We start from the raw sequence: 16,811 nt of genomic DNA on the forward strand, positions 1-16,811 counted from the left end.
CCACTGCTGTTAGTCCCTTCATTCCCAGACCACCTGCTTTTTACCCGGAGGCGGTGACTTGACCTCCGAGACCTCTTTGTCATGGCGTCTGCCGGGCGTCTACGAGCTGAGACTTTGGCATAGAGCCGGGCGTCGACCTTCTCAAGATGGCGGCGCCCGGGTCTCCTGCGCGTAGGGGGCGTGGTTCCGCTGCCGGGGGCGTGACAGAGAGGCAGAGGGGTCCGCCTAGCAGGCGGACTGCTTCCGAAACAGGCTGGCTTAATGCGCTTGCGCGGATCGGCCCTGAGCGCAGTGAGGCAGTGGCGGGGGAAGGCACCGGTGGGGCCGACGGGCGGGTTGAAGGAGGGAAGCGGACGAGCGAAGTCCCAGTGCGCGCCGCGGCGGCCCAGGTACCCTCCCCTTCCGGGCGTGAGGCGCTGTGAGAAGAGCTGGACCGAACGAACCCGAACCAGCAGCGAGGAGCCGCTATCGCCCCCCAGCCCGGCCTTCCTCGACTTGGGCGCTCCGGTCTTGGGGTCCCGGGTTCCTCAGCTCCCCCAGCTCCAGCCGCCCCCGGAGCCTGCCTCCAGCTCTTCGGAAGTCCCGGCGCCAGCCCGGGCCCTTGGCGGGGAGGATGACGGAGCTGCAGTCGGCACTGCTCCTGCGAAGACAGCTGGCAGGTGAGCGGGTGGGTGGCCGGGCGCCGGGCCCGGCCGCGATCGCGGCGAGCCGCGGGGTGTTACCTCCTCCCCTCTTCCCGGGACTGGCCGAGGGGGAGCGCGAGCGCCCGCGAGGGTGGCGAGCCCGGGTCGCAGGTCCCGGCAGGGCCCAGCACTTCTTCCCCGGGTTTCTGAGGGCATTGGGGGCGGGGACGCGTCCGAGCCTCGGCCCTGGGACGGGGCCTGGCGCCCGGGGACCGGCCGAGGGGCTTGTCCCTTCCCCCACTGTTCGGTGGGACGTTGCGGGGGAGGGGCTGTGGGTCCCCAGACCCGCAGACCCTCCTTGAAGGGGCGGGTCCCAGGCTCAGGTGCGGCCGAGGCCGCCAGACCCCGGGGGCCGGAAGGAACGTCTGGGCCCGGCACGGCTACGGGTCCGCAGCTCGGAGAAGGGCTGTCCGAGGGGCGGGCAGCGAGGGGCAGAGTGGGCCGGAGGAGCTGGCCCCGGGCCGGATAGGTGAGGCGCGCAAAACTTCTCCCCGGGCAGCGTCCGGTCGGCGGAGTTGTAGCCGACAACAAAAGCGCCGGCCCCCGGGGCCTCGTCGCGGGCGCGCGGGGAGGTTGAGAACCTGGCGAGGGTGCGGGACGCCGCCTCGCCTGCCTCTGCCTGGCACCGGCTCCGGCTGCGCCGCCCGGCTGGGGGAGGGTAGGAGCGGGCAGAGGGGAGAGCCGCTGCTGGCCGGCGCGGGGCTTTGTGTTCCGAGCAGTTCTGGCCCCTGCGCAGGCCTGCAGACCCCCAGGGCTGCGCCCCGCAGGCTGTGGCGTGGGGCGGCGGCTGAGTCTGCCTCCGCGAGGATGTCTGTTCTCCCCCTCCCCCATTGTCCCGGCCTCCGGCCGTTTGCGGCTTCCAGGTTGACTTTTTAGGGGGTTGGCTCCTACTCTGCTAGGACTGTGTGCGCGGAGCATGCGCGCTGGAAATGTACGTGTGCGGAGTGTAAGGGGGGAGGCGGGTTGGTGGCTCCACAATGCCGCCCCACGTGCTGCCAGATTTAAAGAGAAATGAACCAGCATTTACCCCTGCTGTCCAATTCACAGCGTGTGTCATTCTCAGTTCTTGCTGATAGTCCCCCGCCCCACTCTACAGCCAGCCCCTCGCTCTCGGGAGTAGCCAGAGATTGGAAGGAAAGAAAAAAAATCTGGTTTTGAAATAGATGTACTACGAGTTTGAGGTGTCAGTTAATTCACCTTTAGGCCTTCTTAAGAAAGGTAAGGTTGTCAGGGGTTGTTGCAGATTGTATGGTTAGGTTTATTATTAGACCATGAGCAAGCAGGTTTGGACAACGTATTAAAGTTCTAGATAGTCGGGGGAGTTATGTGTAGTGAATGGAGAAGTTCTATTGATAAGGGATACACATATGTATCACGAAGAATATATTGGAAGAGCAGTGAGAGAAAAACGACTTTATTGCATCTTGTACTTGGAAACCTACCTTTCTTTTCTGTATATTTTATTTTGTGCTGTTTTGGAGGAAGAAGTGAAGATTTTCTTTTGTTTCCCTAAGAATTCTTTAATCAGAATAGGTTTCTATTATGTATTGAACTGTTAAACAGAATGAAAGTAATAAAGCAGTATTAAAATGGTACTCAGCTTACCAAATGGGAAAGATATACATTTTAAAAGGTGTAAAAGAAGTTACGCAGTTACTAAGAAAGTGTAAAGTATGATTAATAATAGTGTTAGCAGTAGCAGTATCTTAAAACGGTCTCTTTAAGGTTCAGTTTTGCAATCTTTTTTGACAGGATTAATCTCAGATAGTGTTAAAACATTTCCAAAAGCTCTATGTTAATGGTTAGCGTTCTGTTAGGGTGTTCTAAAATTTGCTTTAAGGTTACTGAGTGATTTAATTTGTTATTTTTTCAAGCCTTATTAAAATTACTTTGCTGATTAACTTTTCTTGTCTTCTTGATCAGAAACAATGGAAGTGTTCTTAATAGTTTTCGAAATTTACAAAATAGTAGGCCAATGCAATATTAAGTGAGATGCAAAAATATTAAGTTAATCGGAAAGACTTGGTAACTACATACCTAAATAGACGCCCTATTGCATTTTAGTAGTTTATTGTTTGAACTTTGTGGTTCTTCAGATACCATTTGCAAACAGTAAAGAATGGTAAACTGTACTGTCTTTAAAATCATTTAGAGTGAACTTTAGGAAGACTCAGTAAAAAAAGCTTTAAAAGTTTTGAAAGTACTGAGTTGAGTAGACAACCTGTGAACCATTCCAGCTGCTAGGATTTCAGAAGTTTACAGTAGTGGCTGATTTATTGAAGCCTTAGCCTGCCAATCCATAATGATTTTACTTCATTACTTGAGCAGAGAATTTATTGTGTTTTGTTTTGTTTTGTATTTTGCAGAGTTGAGCAAAATTTTTTTTTTGTTTTTGTTACAGGGTTTCTCAACCTCTACACTACTGACATTTTGGGCAGTTAATTCTTTGTTGGGGGGAGGGGGCTGTACTGTGCATTATGTTTAGCAGCATTCCTGGCCTTGACTGAATTGATGCCACTAGCACCCCTCCCCCGAGTTGTGTCACCTAAAAAGGTCTCTGTTGCCAAATATCCCTTGGGGGACAGAATTGTTCCAGGTTGAAAATTACTGGGTTAAGATGTTTTAGTGAAGACCATATGGCTATTGTACAGCAAGTAAGAATAAACTAGCAGATTCATGAATCAGGTTGTGTATTTATTTTTTGGATATTATTAAAGTATGACTTAATCCTTTGAGAATTCAACAGTAGGTTCACAAGGAATAATTTTTTAAAAGTTTTTCTTTTTTTTTTTTTGAAAAGGTGTTATAAGCACGGGTTTAAAAAAATGAGAGTACAAAAAGGTATAGTGATTTGTTTAAGTCTTTCTCACCCTGACCTCATTCTTTTCATGGAAACTACCATCTTCGACAATTTCTTCTGTCTTTTCAGAGATCCTTGTATATATGTTTATTTGGGCTAATGTTTATTGAGGACTAACAGATACCACTGTGTACTGAGCACTTTATATATATTATCTCATTTAATCCTCAGTGAGGATTAGAAAGAGGTTAAGTAATTTGCCCCAGGTCACACAGGTGGTAAGTGGTGCTGCTGGATTTTCAGGACTTCCTGATTTTAGAGGCTGTGTTGTTTTTGAGACTATATTGCCTCCCTGGGAGGAGTAATTATAATCATGAAAGAGGGTTTTATAAATTTAAATATTCAAAATTAATTTACCCATTAGCTATCAAAATTAGTTTTCCCATCTTGAGAAAATTTTTTGTACAAAATAACACTAAGAACTTAAGGTAATCATAAAAAGTCTATTTCGGCCATTGTCAATTTAAGGTTATCATTTTGCAGAATCAAGGAAACTTTTTTAATTTAATGAAGGTAACACTAAGCTTTTTGGCGATAAAGTGAAGTCTTGAGAAAAAATTTTGGACTAATTAGTTTTATTCCGTATCCTAGCCCTAATGAATTTAACTATAATGACAAACATTTATAAGGAATCAGAAAGTTTTTATAAGATCACTTGAATTTTCTTTTAACACTCAGAATATAGATTTTCATTAATTACATTTACAGAGGCATCTGACATTCCAGAACTAGGAAGAAGAGTCCCTTTATGCAATAACAATAAAATAATTGAGCTTCTTTTATTTTAGAAATCTTGATTGTGCATTTTAACATAATCTGGAAAATTCCAGAATCTGCAGGTCCCTGGCTACCCATATAAATAAGCAAGTTGCTGTGATGAGTTAGTTATGTTGGTTCTCTGTAATAGAATCACCTGAGATGTGTGTTAAAAATAGAGATTCCTGGCCTCATCCCCAGAGTATTAGTCTGCATATCATGATGGGGCCCAACAATCCAATTTTTTTTTCCCCCATTAAAAAAAATGGGAAAACGGACTTGGCCCAGTGGTTAGGGCATCCGTCTACCACATGGGAGGTCCGAGGTTCAAACCCTGGGCCTCCGTGACCCGTGTGGAGCTGGCCCATGCGCAGTGCTGATGCGCGCAAGGAGTGCCCTGCCACGCAGGGGTGTCCCCCGCATAGGGGAGCCCCACACGCAAGGAGTGTGCCCCAGAAGGAGAGCCACCCAGTGCAAAAGAAAGTGCAGCCTGCCCAGGAATGGCGCTGCCCACACTTCCCGTGCCGCTGACTGACAACAGAAGCGGACAAAAGAAACAGGACAAAAGAAACAAGACGCAGCAATAGACACAGGGAACAGACAACGGGGGGGGGGGGGGATTAAATAAATAAATCTTAAAAAAAAATGTATTGAAGTGTATCATTCACACGTGAACATACTTAATAAGTATGTAGTAAGAAGTGTGAAATTAGAAAACAATGGGCATACCATCATACAGGGCTCCTATGTATCATCCACCACCACTACCTTGCCTTGTTTTGAAACATTTGTTACAAATTATGAAGACTGTCTTCAAAGTGTTACTGATTACAGCCTCTATCTTACCTTTGGTGTACTTTTCCTGGAGTCTTCCCCACTATTTTTTGTTCATAAACCATACAGTTTATCTAAAGTGTACATCATTGGCATTTGGTGTAATCAGAGTTGTGCATTCATCACTTCAAACAGTATTAGAGCATTTTCCTTACCCCAAAAATAAAGAAAATAAAAAAGACCCCAAAACAAACCACTATCACACCCATATATTAGTGCTACTGATTACAAATCCTATGATGTGCTTTCACCATTTCTATTCAATTCCAAACATTTACAAACAACTTTTTACCATTTCTGCACAGATTAAAACTTAGCTTTCCATTCTTTAACCACATTCTATTCTCTGATAACTTAAAAAAAAAATTAAGCAGTTTTATTAAGATATATTCATATACCATGCACTCTATCCAAAGTATATAATCTTGGCTTTTAGTATAATCACAATATTGTGCATTCATCACCACAAAAAATTTTGAAACAGTATCATTACTGCAAAAAGAATAACTCCACACCCCTTAGCAGTCCTTCTCCAGCCCTGTGTAACCACTAATCTAACTTCATCTTTATAAATTGATTTATATTTACATTTTATATAAATGGAGTCATACAATAAATAGTACTTTGTGTCTTTTTTTTCACTTAGCATAATTTTTGTGGTCTGATATTAATATCTTGTATTGTTAACATATATTCAATTTTTAAAAAAAGGTCTTTTATATATATATATAATATGCAGTTTTACCCATATTTATATTTCACATTCTGATTTAATATGCTATACAGTTTTATCTTACAGTTTTCAGCTTTCCTTTTAGTAATATACATGAACTTTTAGACTTTCCCTTTAAACCCAGGGGTTCTTAACCTTTTTTGTTCCATGGATCCCTTTGCCAGTCAGGTGAAAACCATGGACCCCTTCTCAGAATGAGGAAGCAGGTGAGTTTCTGACACTCACCTAGCACCAGGTCTAACAACTACCGTAATTTCGAAGTATGGATGAGCGTAAACAATTTTTCAAGATATGCAACAACTGTAATGTGATAGGAAATGAATACTACTGTAATTTATTGCATGCATTCGTAAGTGAAGGAAATGCTAGGTTTTAGTTAGAGGTCAGAGAAAATAAAGATAAGTTGAATTTTTTCAGTTCAACTTCATGGACCCCCTGAAATCTTTCCACAGACCCCTGGTTAAGAACCTCTGCTTTAATTCCCTTTCATACCCACATAATAGTACTGCCAGTTAGAGACATTATGTTGGGCTTTCACTTTATCTATTCATTTCCAAAGATTAACACACATCCTTTTTGTCAGTTCTGCATAAATTAACCCACAGTTTTCCATTCTCTAACCTCATTCTATTTTCTGGTGACCCATATTCATGTTATTAATTCCATGAGATTACACAATATATTTAGTTCATAGTAGTACAGTCTTATAGTATTTGTCCTTTTGTGTCTGGTTTGCTACACAGCATAATGTGCTCCAGGTTCATCAGTGTTGTCATATGCTTCATGACTTAGTTTCTTCTTACAGCTGCATAATATTCCATTGTGTATATACAACACAATTTGTATCCATTCATGGATTGATGGACACCTGGGCTGTTTCCATCTTTTGGCAATTGAGAATAATGCTGCTGTGAACATCGGTGTGCAGATGTCTGTTTGTGTCACTGGTCTCAATTCTTCTGGATATATACTTGGTAGTGGTATTACCTGGTCACATGACAAGTCTGTATTCAACTTCCTTAGAAACTGCCAAACAGTTCTCCATAGTGGCTGTGCCATTCTGCATTCCCGCCGACAGTGAATAAGTGTTCCTTTTGCTCCACATCCTTTTCAACACTTGTAGTTCTGTGTCTTTATTTTATTTTTGAGGTACTGGGGGCTGGGGATTGAACCCTGGACCTCATATGTGGGAAGCAGCGCTCAACCACTGAGTCTCATTGACTTCCCTGAGTTTTTGTTTTTGTTTTACTTGCTGTTTTTATTTTTGTTTTTTTTTTAAATTACTATTCAGGAGGCACCTGGAAATGAACCTAGGGTACCTACTGTGTGGGAGGCGGGTGCTCAACTCCCCAAGCTACATCTACTCCCCTGTTTTTTAATAATGGCCATTCTTATAGGTGTGAAATAGTATCATTGTAGGTTTGTTTTTTTTTTAAGATTTTATTTATTTATTTCCCCTTCCCCCTACCCCCGTTGTCTGCTCTCACTGTCCATTCGTTGTGTGTTGTTCTGTGTCCACCTGCATTCTTGTCAACGGCACCAGGAATCTGTGTCTCTTTTTGTTGCATCATCTTCCTGCGTCAGCTCTCCATGTGTGCGGCACCACTCCTGGAGAGGCTGCGCTTTTCTCGCACAGGGTGGCTCTCCTTGCGGGGCGCATTCCTTGTGCGTGGGGCTCCCCTATGTGGGGGACACTCCTGCGTGGCACAGTACTCCTTGCGCGCATCAGCACTGCACGTGGGCCAGCTTACCACATAGATCATGAGGCCCTGGGTTTGAACCCTGGACCTCCTATGTGGTAGGTGGATGCTCTGTCAGTTGAGCCAAATTTGCTTCCCTCATTGTAGTTTTGATTTGCATTTCCCTAATTGCTAATGACATTGAAATTTTTTTGCCATTTGTATTTATTCTTTGGAAAAGTGTCTAAGCTTTTGCCCATTTTTTAATGGAGTTGTCTTTTATTGTTGAGTTGTAGCATCTCCCTATGTATGATAGATAATTAAACTCTTATTGGATATGTGATTCCAAATATTTTCTTCAATTGAAGTGGTTGCCTTTTCACCCTTTTGATAAAGTCATTTCAAGTGCAAAAGTGTTTTAAGTTTGAGGAGGTTCTATTTTTTTTTTTCTTTTGTTGATAGTGCTTTGGGTGTGAGGTCCAAGAAACTACCACTTACTGTAAGGTCTTGAAGATGTTTCCCTACATTTTCTTCTAGTAGTTCTGTGGTCCTGGCTTTTACATTTAGGTCTTTGATCCATTTTGAGTTGCTTCTAGTGTAGGGAGTGATATAGGGAGGGGTCTTCTTTGATTGTTTTGGTTATGGATATCCAATTCTCCCAGCACCATTTGTTGAAGAGATGGCTTGGCTGTTGGCTTTTATTCTAGCTGTTAACTCCATGAATTTGCTCATTATATTTAGTTTATAATAGCAAAATCATACAATATTTGTCCTTTTGTGCCTGGCTTGCTTCACTTAACTTAATGTCCTGCAGGTTCATCCATGTTGCCATATGCTTCACAACTTCATTTCTTACAGCTGAGTAATTAATATTCCATCATGTGTATATACTGTGGTTTGTTTATCCATTTGTAAGTTGATGGACACCTAGGTTGTTTCCATCTTTTGGCCCTTGTGAATAAGACTGCTGTGAATATTGTTGTGAGATGTCTGTGTTGTATCTGCTCTCAGACTTTATGGGTATATACCCAGTAATGGTATTGTCAGGTCACATGGAAGATCTATATCTAACTTCCATAGGAACTACCAAACAGACTTCCACAGTGGCTGTACCATTCTATGTTCCCACCAACAGTGAATGAACATTCCTCTCTCTCCACTTCCTCTCCAACACTTGTAGTTTACTGTTAGTTGAGTTGGTGTTAATAGGATATTCAAAGAATTCTCCTAGGGAGAAATTGGAAAGATTAATACTTTTATATTGGTACTCTGACAAACTTAAACACAGTGGAAATGGAGTAATTCATTATTGACAAGGACACGTTAGCTAGTAAAGAAAGATTATGGGTGATGAGCCTAATACTAAGAGTCATTAATTCATATATTTAGAAATGGCTGATAAGTCCAAAAGTAGAGTTAATTTGCATCAAATTACAAATTGTTTAACAAAGTTTGGAAATTTTTCTTTTGGTAGTATAGCATTTTTATTTCTTAAGAGAATTGTTCAAAGTGAGACTCTGAGATGCATAATTTAACCTCTAGAAATTCAGCAATCATTATACAATTGGGGAAATAATGTAGTGATACATATTATACTAAATATTTCCAGAAAAAAGGCATAAATGAGACAAGCATATTTTGGTTAGAGGAGAGAATCAGATGATTTGCAATCCTGGTAGTTTGGGAGCATGAAGGAATTAGTCATCTGATGTGTTGTGCTGTAGAATATAAGTAGTATTAAGTTAACTTTTTAGCGAATATGAATTTTTTTAACATTAAGGAGTAAATTATTTTTTTTTAAAGATTTATTTATTCCCCCTCTTGCAGCTTATTCCTTTCTTTTTTGCTGTCTCTTCTCTGTGTCCATGTGCTGCATGTTTTTTTTCTGTATCTGCTTGTCTCCTTTTGTTGTGTCATCTTGCTATGCCACCTCTCTGCGACGCACGGGCAGTCCTCTCTCCCTGGTATGCAGGCCAATTTGCCTTCACAAGGAGGCCCTGGGACGTGAACCCAGTGCCCCCCATGTGGCAGACGGGAGCCCAACCGGTTGAGCCACAGCTGCTTCCCAGAAGTAAATTATTTTTAAGTTACAATAAATTATTTTTAAGTTACAATTAGTGTTAGTGAATATTTTTGATAATATAATAAGATATAGTTATTTTATAAATATGGTGGTTTAATTTTCTATATATAAAATACCTCAAAATGAAACATATTATCTATATTAGTTTTTTGTGAGGGATGACCTCACTTTCAAAATCTAAAACATTGCTGAATATACTGAGATGTTATACTGTATTTGTAGATATTTATCAGTATATTAGCATAAGCTAGAGTACTTTAAGTAAAGTAGTACTAAAGTGTATAGTTTTATATAGCTTACTTAAATTAATAAATATTGCATTTTGTATTATTTCCACATATAATTGTGAAATTAAATACCTCGATTATTTATAGGATGGTATCTAATGTGGAAAATCTGATACTCTAGTGACTTCTGCTATATTGTTGCCTTTTGGCTTTTTTTCCTCAGGTGAAGAAGGCTTCAGTGCACTATCAAGATGAGTTTCAATCCTGGGATTATTTGGTTTTGGGTGCTTCAGTGCAAAGTTTTTTGTTTTTTTTTTTGAGGGGAGAGGGGAAGTGCTTATTTATGGTATACTGTTGCTTGGGTATGTCCGTGCTACAATCAGACAAACTATTAAGTGTTCTTTTGTTTAATGGACTCAGTTCAGTTTAGGATAAAGAATTTGTACCTTCTAATTATTGAGGTCTGTTTTTGTTAGAATTTAGTTGCTCTCTAAGAGTCTGTCTAAAATAAATTGGTTCATAGGAAATTGATTTCAAAGGAAAGCACAGTATGTGCTTATGACAACAGCTTGGCAAGTTAAATATAATGTAGTTATATCTGGTCTGTGGCATTTCAGGTACAGAAAAGTACGAATAAGTAAAAGCAAATATGTTCCAAATATTGGTAATAAACATGAACTACTAAGAACAGATTAGATAGTAAACAATAAAATGCTTTTCCAGGAAATAAGATATTTAAGTGTTAAAATACAGCATTAAAAATTTCCCCCTACTGTAAGAGAATATTAGACCTAATAGAGCAAATCAGAAATTTTTATCAGTGCTTTTCCCTTGATAGATTCTAGTCTTAAGAGAAACTGCTGAGAAAAATAGTTTATTAGATGTATTCCTTTCTTTATGAGGTTATGTTGCAGAGAATTTGTGAAAAGTTAATTTTTTAAGTGGAAATATTTTACCTTTTATTTAGATTTTGTATTAGTTTCTAATAACTATAAGAGAATAACTGGCTATTGCTCTTTTCTCTGCTTTTCTTAGCATTTTTTGCCACCCCTACATTAGTTAAGGATCAGTTAATAGTGCAAACAACAAAAAACCTATTTAAATTTTACCAGGCAGCTGTTTTTGCTCTAATCCTACGAAGCAAGCCATATTTTTAAGGAATAAGTTATCAAATAGGGACTTTAAAAAAAGGTCCTTATATGTGATGAGACACTGTTTTGATTTGCTTTTGAATGTGCTTGCACTTTAATTGCATTAGAAAATAATAATGTTCCTATTCTTGTATAAGTTACACTTATTATGGCTTCTATGTCAAGACAAAGTAATATTTGAGTTGTTAGACATGATGCCAAAAGCAGATCCATAAAAGGAAAATAAGATAAACTGGATTTCATCAAAAATAAAAACTTTTGTTCTAGGAAAGACCCTATAAAGGGATGAAAAGACAAATTACAAATTGGAAGAAAATATTTGCAAATCATTTATCTGACAAAAAATTGTATCTTGAATATATAAAGAACTCTCAATTCAGCAGTAAAAAAGCTGAATACTAATTAGAAAAATGGGCAAAAGACAGGAGCAGATATTTTGTTGAAGAGGATAAGCAAAGGAAAAGATGTTCAACATCATTAGACATCAAGGAAATGCAAAGTTAAAACCACAATGAGAAGGCATCTCACAGCTATTGGAATGGCTAAACCAACAAAAAATAGTAACAACACCAAATGCTGCCAAGGATACGGAAAATCTGGAGGCTTATATATTACTGAGGGGAATATAAAATGATAACAGTCACTCTGGAAAACAGTTTCTAATACTAAATATACACTTAGCATATAACCTAGCAGTTATACTCTTGGGCATTTATTTAAGAGAAATGAAAACTTACATTATTACAAAAACCTGCATGTAGATGTTCAGAATAACGTTTATTAGTAAAAGTCAAAAACTGTAAACAACCCAAACATCTTTCAACAGGTAAATGGTTAAACTGTGGTACATACATACCACGGAATACTACTTAGTAATAAAAAGGAACAAACTGTTGATACACAAAACAACTTGTGTGATCTCAAGGGAATTATGTTGAATGATAAATGCCAATCTCAGAAGGTTACACACTGTATAATTCCATTTATATAACATTATTGACATGACAAAATTATAGTGGTGGAGAATAGGTTACTGGTTTCCAGGAATGGGGTCTAGTGCATGGTAGCTATAAGGTGGCATGAGGGATCTTTGTGGTGATGGAACAGCTTCATGTCTTGACTGTAGTTATATTAATCTATACATGTGCTAAAATTGCATAGAATTATATACACATACAAATGAATGATGAAATTGAATAAAGTGGATTGTGCCAATGTCAATTTTTTTTTAATTAAAGATTTATCCCCCCCCTCCCCATGGCTTTTTCACTCACTCTTTGCTTCTGTGCCATTTGCTGTGTGTTCTTGTGTCTGCTTGTCTTTTCTTTAGGTGGCACCGGGATCTGATCCTGGGACCTTCTGGAGTGGGAGAGAGGTGCTTAACCTCTTGCACCACCTTAGCTCCCTGGTCTGCAGTATCTCTTATTGTCTTTCCTCTGTGTCTCTTTCTGTTGCATCACCTTCCACACCAGCTCTCCACACAGCTCTCTTGAGCAGGCCAGCTCTCTGCATGGGCCAGCTTGCCCTCACCAGGAGGCCCTGGGAATTGAACCCTGGATCTCCTATATGGTAGATGGGAGCCCAGTCACTTGAGCGACATCCACTCCCCGGGCAATGTCAGTTTCTTGATATTTTCCTGTAGTTATGCAAGATGTTAGCATCGGGGAAAACTGGGTGAAGGATATGTGTGAGACCTCTCTGTACTATTTTTTGCAATGTCCTGTGACTCTTTATTTCAAAATAAAGTTTTTAAAGTTATCTGCAACAACGGTATTCTTGTGAGTTCTTTTTCAAGTAGAACTACTCCTATTTTAAATTTACTAATAACAGTTTCAAACATAGCAACATATTTGCCATCTTAACACTTTCAAGAAACAGAAAGTTAAAATAGAAAAATCTTTAGTTTGTGATAGAAATTCCGTCTTGATTTTAAATACTAATGCTCATTTAAGCTTCTTGTGTTGACATTTGGGAAATGGAAGAAGAGATCGATGTAAAGGTTCGTGTGTTGAGCCCTTCTATATAGTTGCATTGAGAAATGCTGGGTGGATGAAGAGATAAGTGATATGGTGTCCCTATATAAAAGTGCTACATTTAGTAGGAGTTGATGGGCAGGTAGACAAAGTTAAAATGTAGTATAAGTACGTATATACATGTTCAAGAAACAGAAAGTAGTACTGAGGAAGGAGTGATTAATTAGGGGGCAGTACGGGGAGATCAGGGAAGGTGTTCATAGGAAAAGGACTACATTTGAGTACAGCAGAATCACCATGTCATTTCTCTGGTTGTATACTTAAAAAACCCAACAATTTTACATTTATCAGCTATAAAGAAACCAGTAGTTAGAATTATTTTACGTGACAGAAATATAAAGTTGACAGATTTTTCTTTATTTTTTATTTATTTCCTCTTCCCTCCCTCCTCCCCCCTCCGCCCCCCCCCCCCCGCCCCGTTGTCTGCTCTCTGTCCATTCACTGTGTGTTCTGTGTCTGCTTGCATTCTTGTCGGTGGCACCAGGAATCTTTGCCTCTTTTTGTTGTGTCATCTTGATGCATCAGCTCTCCTTGTTTGCAGCGCCACTCCTGGGCAGGCTGCACTTTTTTCACGCGGGGCAGCTCTTCTTGAAGGGCGCACTCCTTGCGTTTGGGGTTCCCCTACATGGTATATCATTGTATGGCACGGCACTTCTGGTATGCATCAGCACTGTGCATGGGCCAGCTCACTACATGGATCAGTAGGCCCTGGGTTTGAACCGTGGACCTCGCATATGGTAGGCAGATGCTCTATCAGTTGAGTCAAACGACTTCCTGACAGGTTTTTTAATTTTTTATTTTTTTAAAGATTTATTTATTTTTATTTATTTATCCCCCCTCCCATTCTTTGCACTTGCTGTCTGCTCATCTTTTTAGGAGGCACTGAGAACCCAACCTGGGGCCTCCCATGTGCGAGGCACCTAATCACTTAAGCCACCTCTGTTCCTTGTTTGTTGTGGCTCTCGTGTTTCCTCATTGTGTCTCCTCATTGCATCATCTCGTTAAGTCATCATGTTGCATCAGTTTGCTGCACCAGCCCATTGTGTCAGCTCTCTGTCTCGCTCCTCTTTAGGAGGCACTGGAAACCAAACCCAGGACCTCCTGTGTGGTAGATAGGAGCCCAGCTGTTTGAGCCACATTTGCTTTCCATGTTATGGATTTAAATGTTTCTGAGAGACAAGTAAAGTAACCCTGTTGAAGGTATAAATGGTAAATATCAAAGAAAATAGTCTGAAAACGAATCTCAAGAGATGGCAGTAATTTGTACTTTCTCCCTCTCCCTCCAATTTATGAGGCACATAAACCTCCTCACTTCATGAATATGTAAGCTTATTTAAGGGAAAGATTAGGGCAGAAAGGAAACTTAATGTAATTGAATGCCTGTCATATATACTTCATGATCCTAGGATATCTGTATATATTCAGTTTTTACACCAAAACTTTGAAATGAATATTAGCACTTTATTTTTAGCTGCAGTTTAGAGAAATAGGAAATTTCTCCCAAGCTAACCCTGCTAAGTGCTGATGGAGCTGACCAGCAGAAGCAGGTCTGTCTGTTGATGAAACCTAAGCCTTTCCTTATCAGAGTGGTTTCTTTAACATGGGGAGGGAGGTGTTCCTAGACTACTTTGAGAAACTGGTAGGAGTTGTATACCTTCTTTCCAGAAAAGTGCACGCACAATTTTTAGTATATCACTGATCTCTCAGTGAAACTCATAGGCACACATCTGATGCTGTCTCTTATGTCATTTGTCCAGCCAATTAGATGCCTGATTTTTGTGCTATAGGGATACCAAATAAATAAGATATTGTCCTTGTGAATCAGGAACTTGTAGCCTATAGAAAATATAAGTCCCATAAGACAGGTTTTTTTTTTTTACTTTTTTTTTTAATTTTTAGGAGGTACTGGGAATTGAACCTGGGACTTTGTACATGTGAAGCAGGTGCTTAATCACTGAGCTACCCTGGCTCGGCAAGAGAGCTGTTTTAAAATGTTACAGAAAGTCACGTATATAAAATGAATATTGGTCAATTCTATCCGTCTGGTTCATTAAGGGCTTTGGGGAGAAGTTGGTGACATTTGTGCCTGACCTTAACAGGATCTGAAAATTTGATCATATAGACATGGAAGAGTATTAAGACTGAGGTACAGAAAACTTATACTGGAAGCATATCATTGTGGTTTGGGTATGTGATAAACTGAACTAGTAGGAAACCAATATTTGGAAAGATTGGTATTTGTGGAAGACCCTGAAAAACGCTATAGAGTTCTGTGAGGAGGAGAGAAGTGATGTGATGGAAGTTAGGCTTTAGACCAGTGCTTCTCAAATTATTTGTGGTGAAAGCAGTTTTTAAAAATTTTCAATCCGTTATGGACTGCTATTTTGAAAAACAATAAATATGAATGATTAGAAAAATTAAATGGAAAAAAAAAAAGACTTAAGGTGGAGCCCACAGTTTATAATATCAGGCTCATCAAATATAAAATGAGGAAGCGGACTTGGCCCAGAGGATAGGGTGTCCGTCTACTACATGGGAGGTCCGAGGTTCAAACCCCGGGCCTCCTTGACCCGTGTGGAGCTGGCCCATGCGCAGTGCTGATGCGCGCAAGGAGTGCCCTGCCACGCAGGGGTGTCCCCTGCGTAGGGAAGCCCCACGTGCAAGGAGTGTGCCCCGTAAGGAGAGCCGCCCAGCGTGAAAGAAAGTGCAGCCTGCCCAGGAATGGCGCCGCCCACATGGAGAGCTGACACAAGATGACCGCAACCAAAAGAAACACAGATTCCCGTGCTGCTGATAAGGAGAGAAGCAGTCACAGAAGAACATACAGCGAATGGACACAGAGAACAGACAACTGGGGCAGGGGAAGGGGAAGGGGAGAGAAATAAAAAATACATCTAAAAAAAAAAAACAAATTTAAAATGACCGTCAACTTGCTATAAGGTTTCTAAATGCCTACTCTTTATGTTTACTGTGTTTTGGGGACCAGTAATAGTTGGGTGGATTGGCACAGGTTTATCCACCACATTTTGATTGAGTAGCACTGCTGTAGACAGGGTGGAGAATGACAGTTAGCTAGACTATTTTCTCCATGAGGAGGGCAGAGATTTTAATTTTTGACTCTTCACTGATGTCTTACAGGACCTAGAAGGGTGACTGAAACATAGTGGGCAATGAACAAATATTTACTGAATGGATTAAAGCTACCAAACTAACAAAACTAGATTGTTTTTCTTTTTAAATTTTATTTTATTTTTAAAATTTATCTCTCCCGCCTCCGTCCATTGTCTGCTCTCTGTGTCCATTCGCTGTGTGTTCTTCTGTGTCTGCTTGTATTTTCTTTAGGCGGCTCCAGGAAGTGATCCTGGGACCTTCCGGAGTGGGAGAGAGGCTATCATTCTTTTGTGCTACCTCAGCTTCCTGATCTGCTGTGTCTCTTATGTCTCTCCTCTGTGTTTCTTTTTGTTATGTCATCTTACTGTACCAGCTCTCTGCATGGGCCAGCATGCCTATATAGGGCAGCATTCTGCGTGGGCATCAAACCCTGGACCTCCTATATGGTAGACGGGAACCCAATTGCTTGAGCCACATCCGCTTCCCTTAGATTGTCTTTCTGAGGGCTTAATCAAATGTGGAATAAATCATTTAAGGTATAGAGTAAAAAAAAAATAGATTGTTTCCGTTCAGTAAACTTTTAACTCTTATATACATTGGGCTAGGCCTTAGGGATACAAAGATTCATGATACAACTCCTGACTTAATCTGGTGGGGAAGA

General features: G+C 40.8%; 1 protein-coding gene across 1 annotated transcript in view; it reads left to right on the top strand.

The window, feature by feature from the left end:
* The first annotated feature begins 213 nt into the window (after window positions 1–213).
* UBE2G1 (ubiquitin conjugating enzyme E2 G1) overlaps window positions 214–16,811 on the top strand; it is a 117,628-nt gene continuing 101,030 nt past the window's right edge. Inside the window, exon 1 of the mRNA XM_023584215.2 lies at window positions 214–659. Coding sequence (XP_023439983.2) covers window positions 614–659 — 46 coding nt within the window. The 5' untranslated portion in view covers window positions 214–613. The remainder of the gene's footprint in view (window positions 660–16,811) is intronic.

The sequence above is a fragment of the Dasypus novemcinctus genome, chromosome 21 (assembly GCF_030445035.2).
Source record: "Dasypus novemcinctus isolate mDasNov1 chromosome 21, mDasNov1.1.hap2, whole genome shotgun sequence".
NCBI classification, from domain to species: Eukaryota; Metazoa; Chordata; class Mammalia; order Cingulata; family Dasypodidae; genus Dasypus; species Dasypus novemcinctus.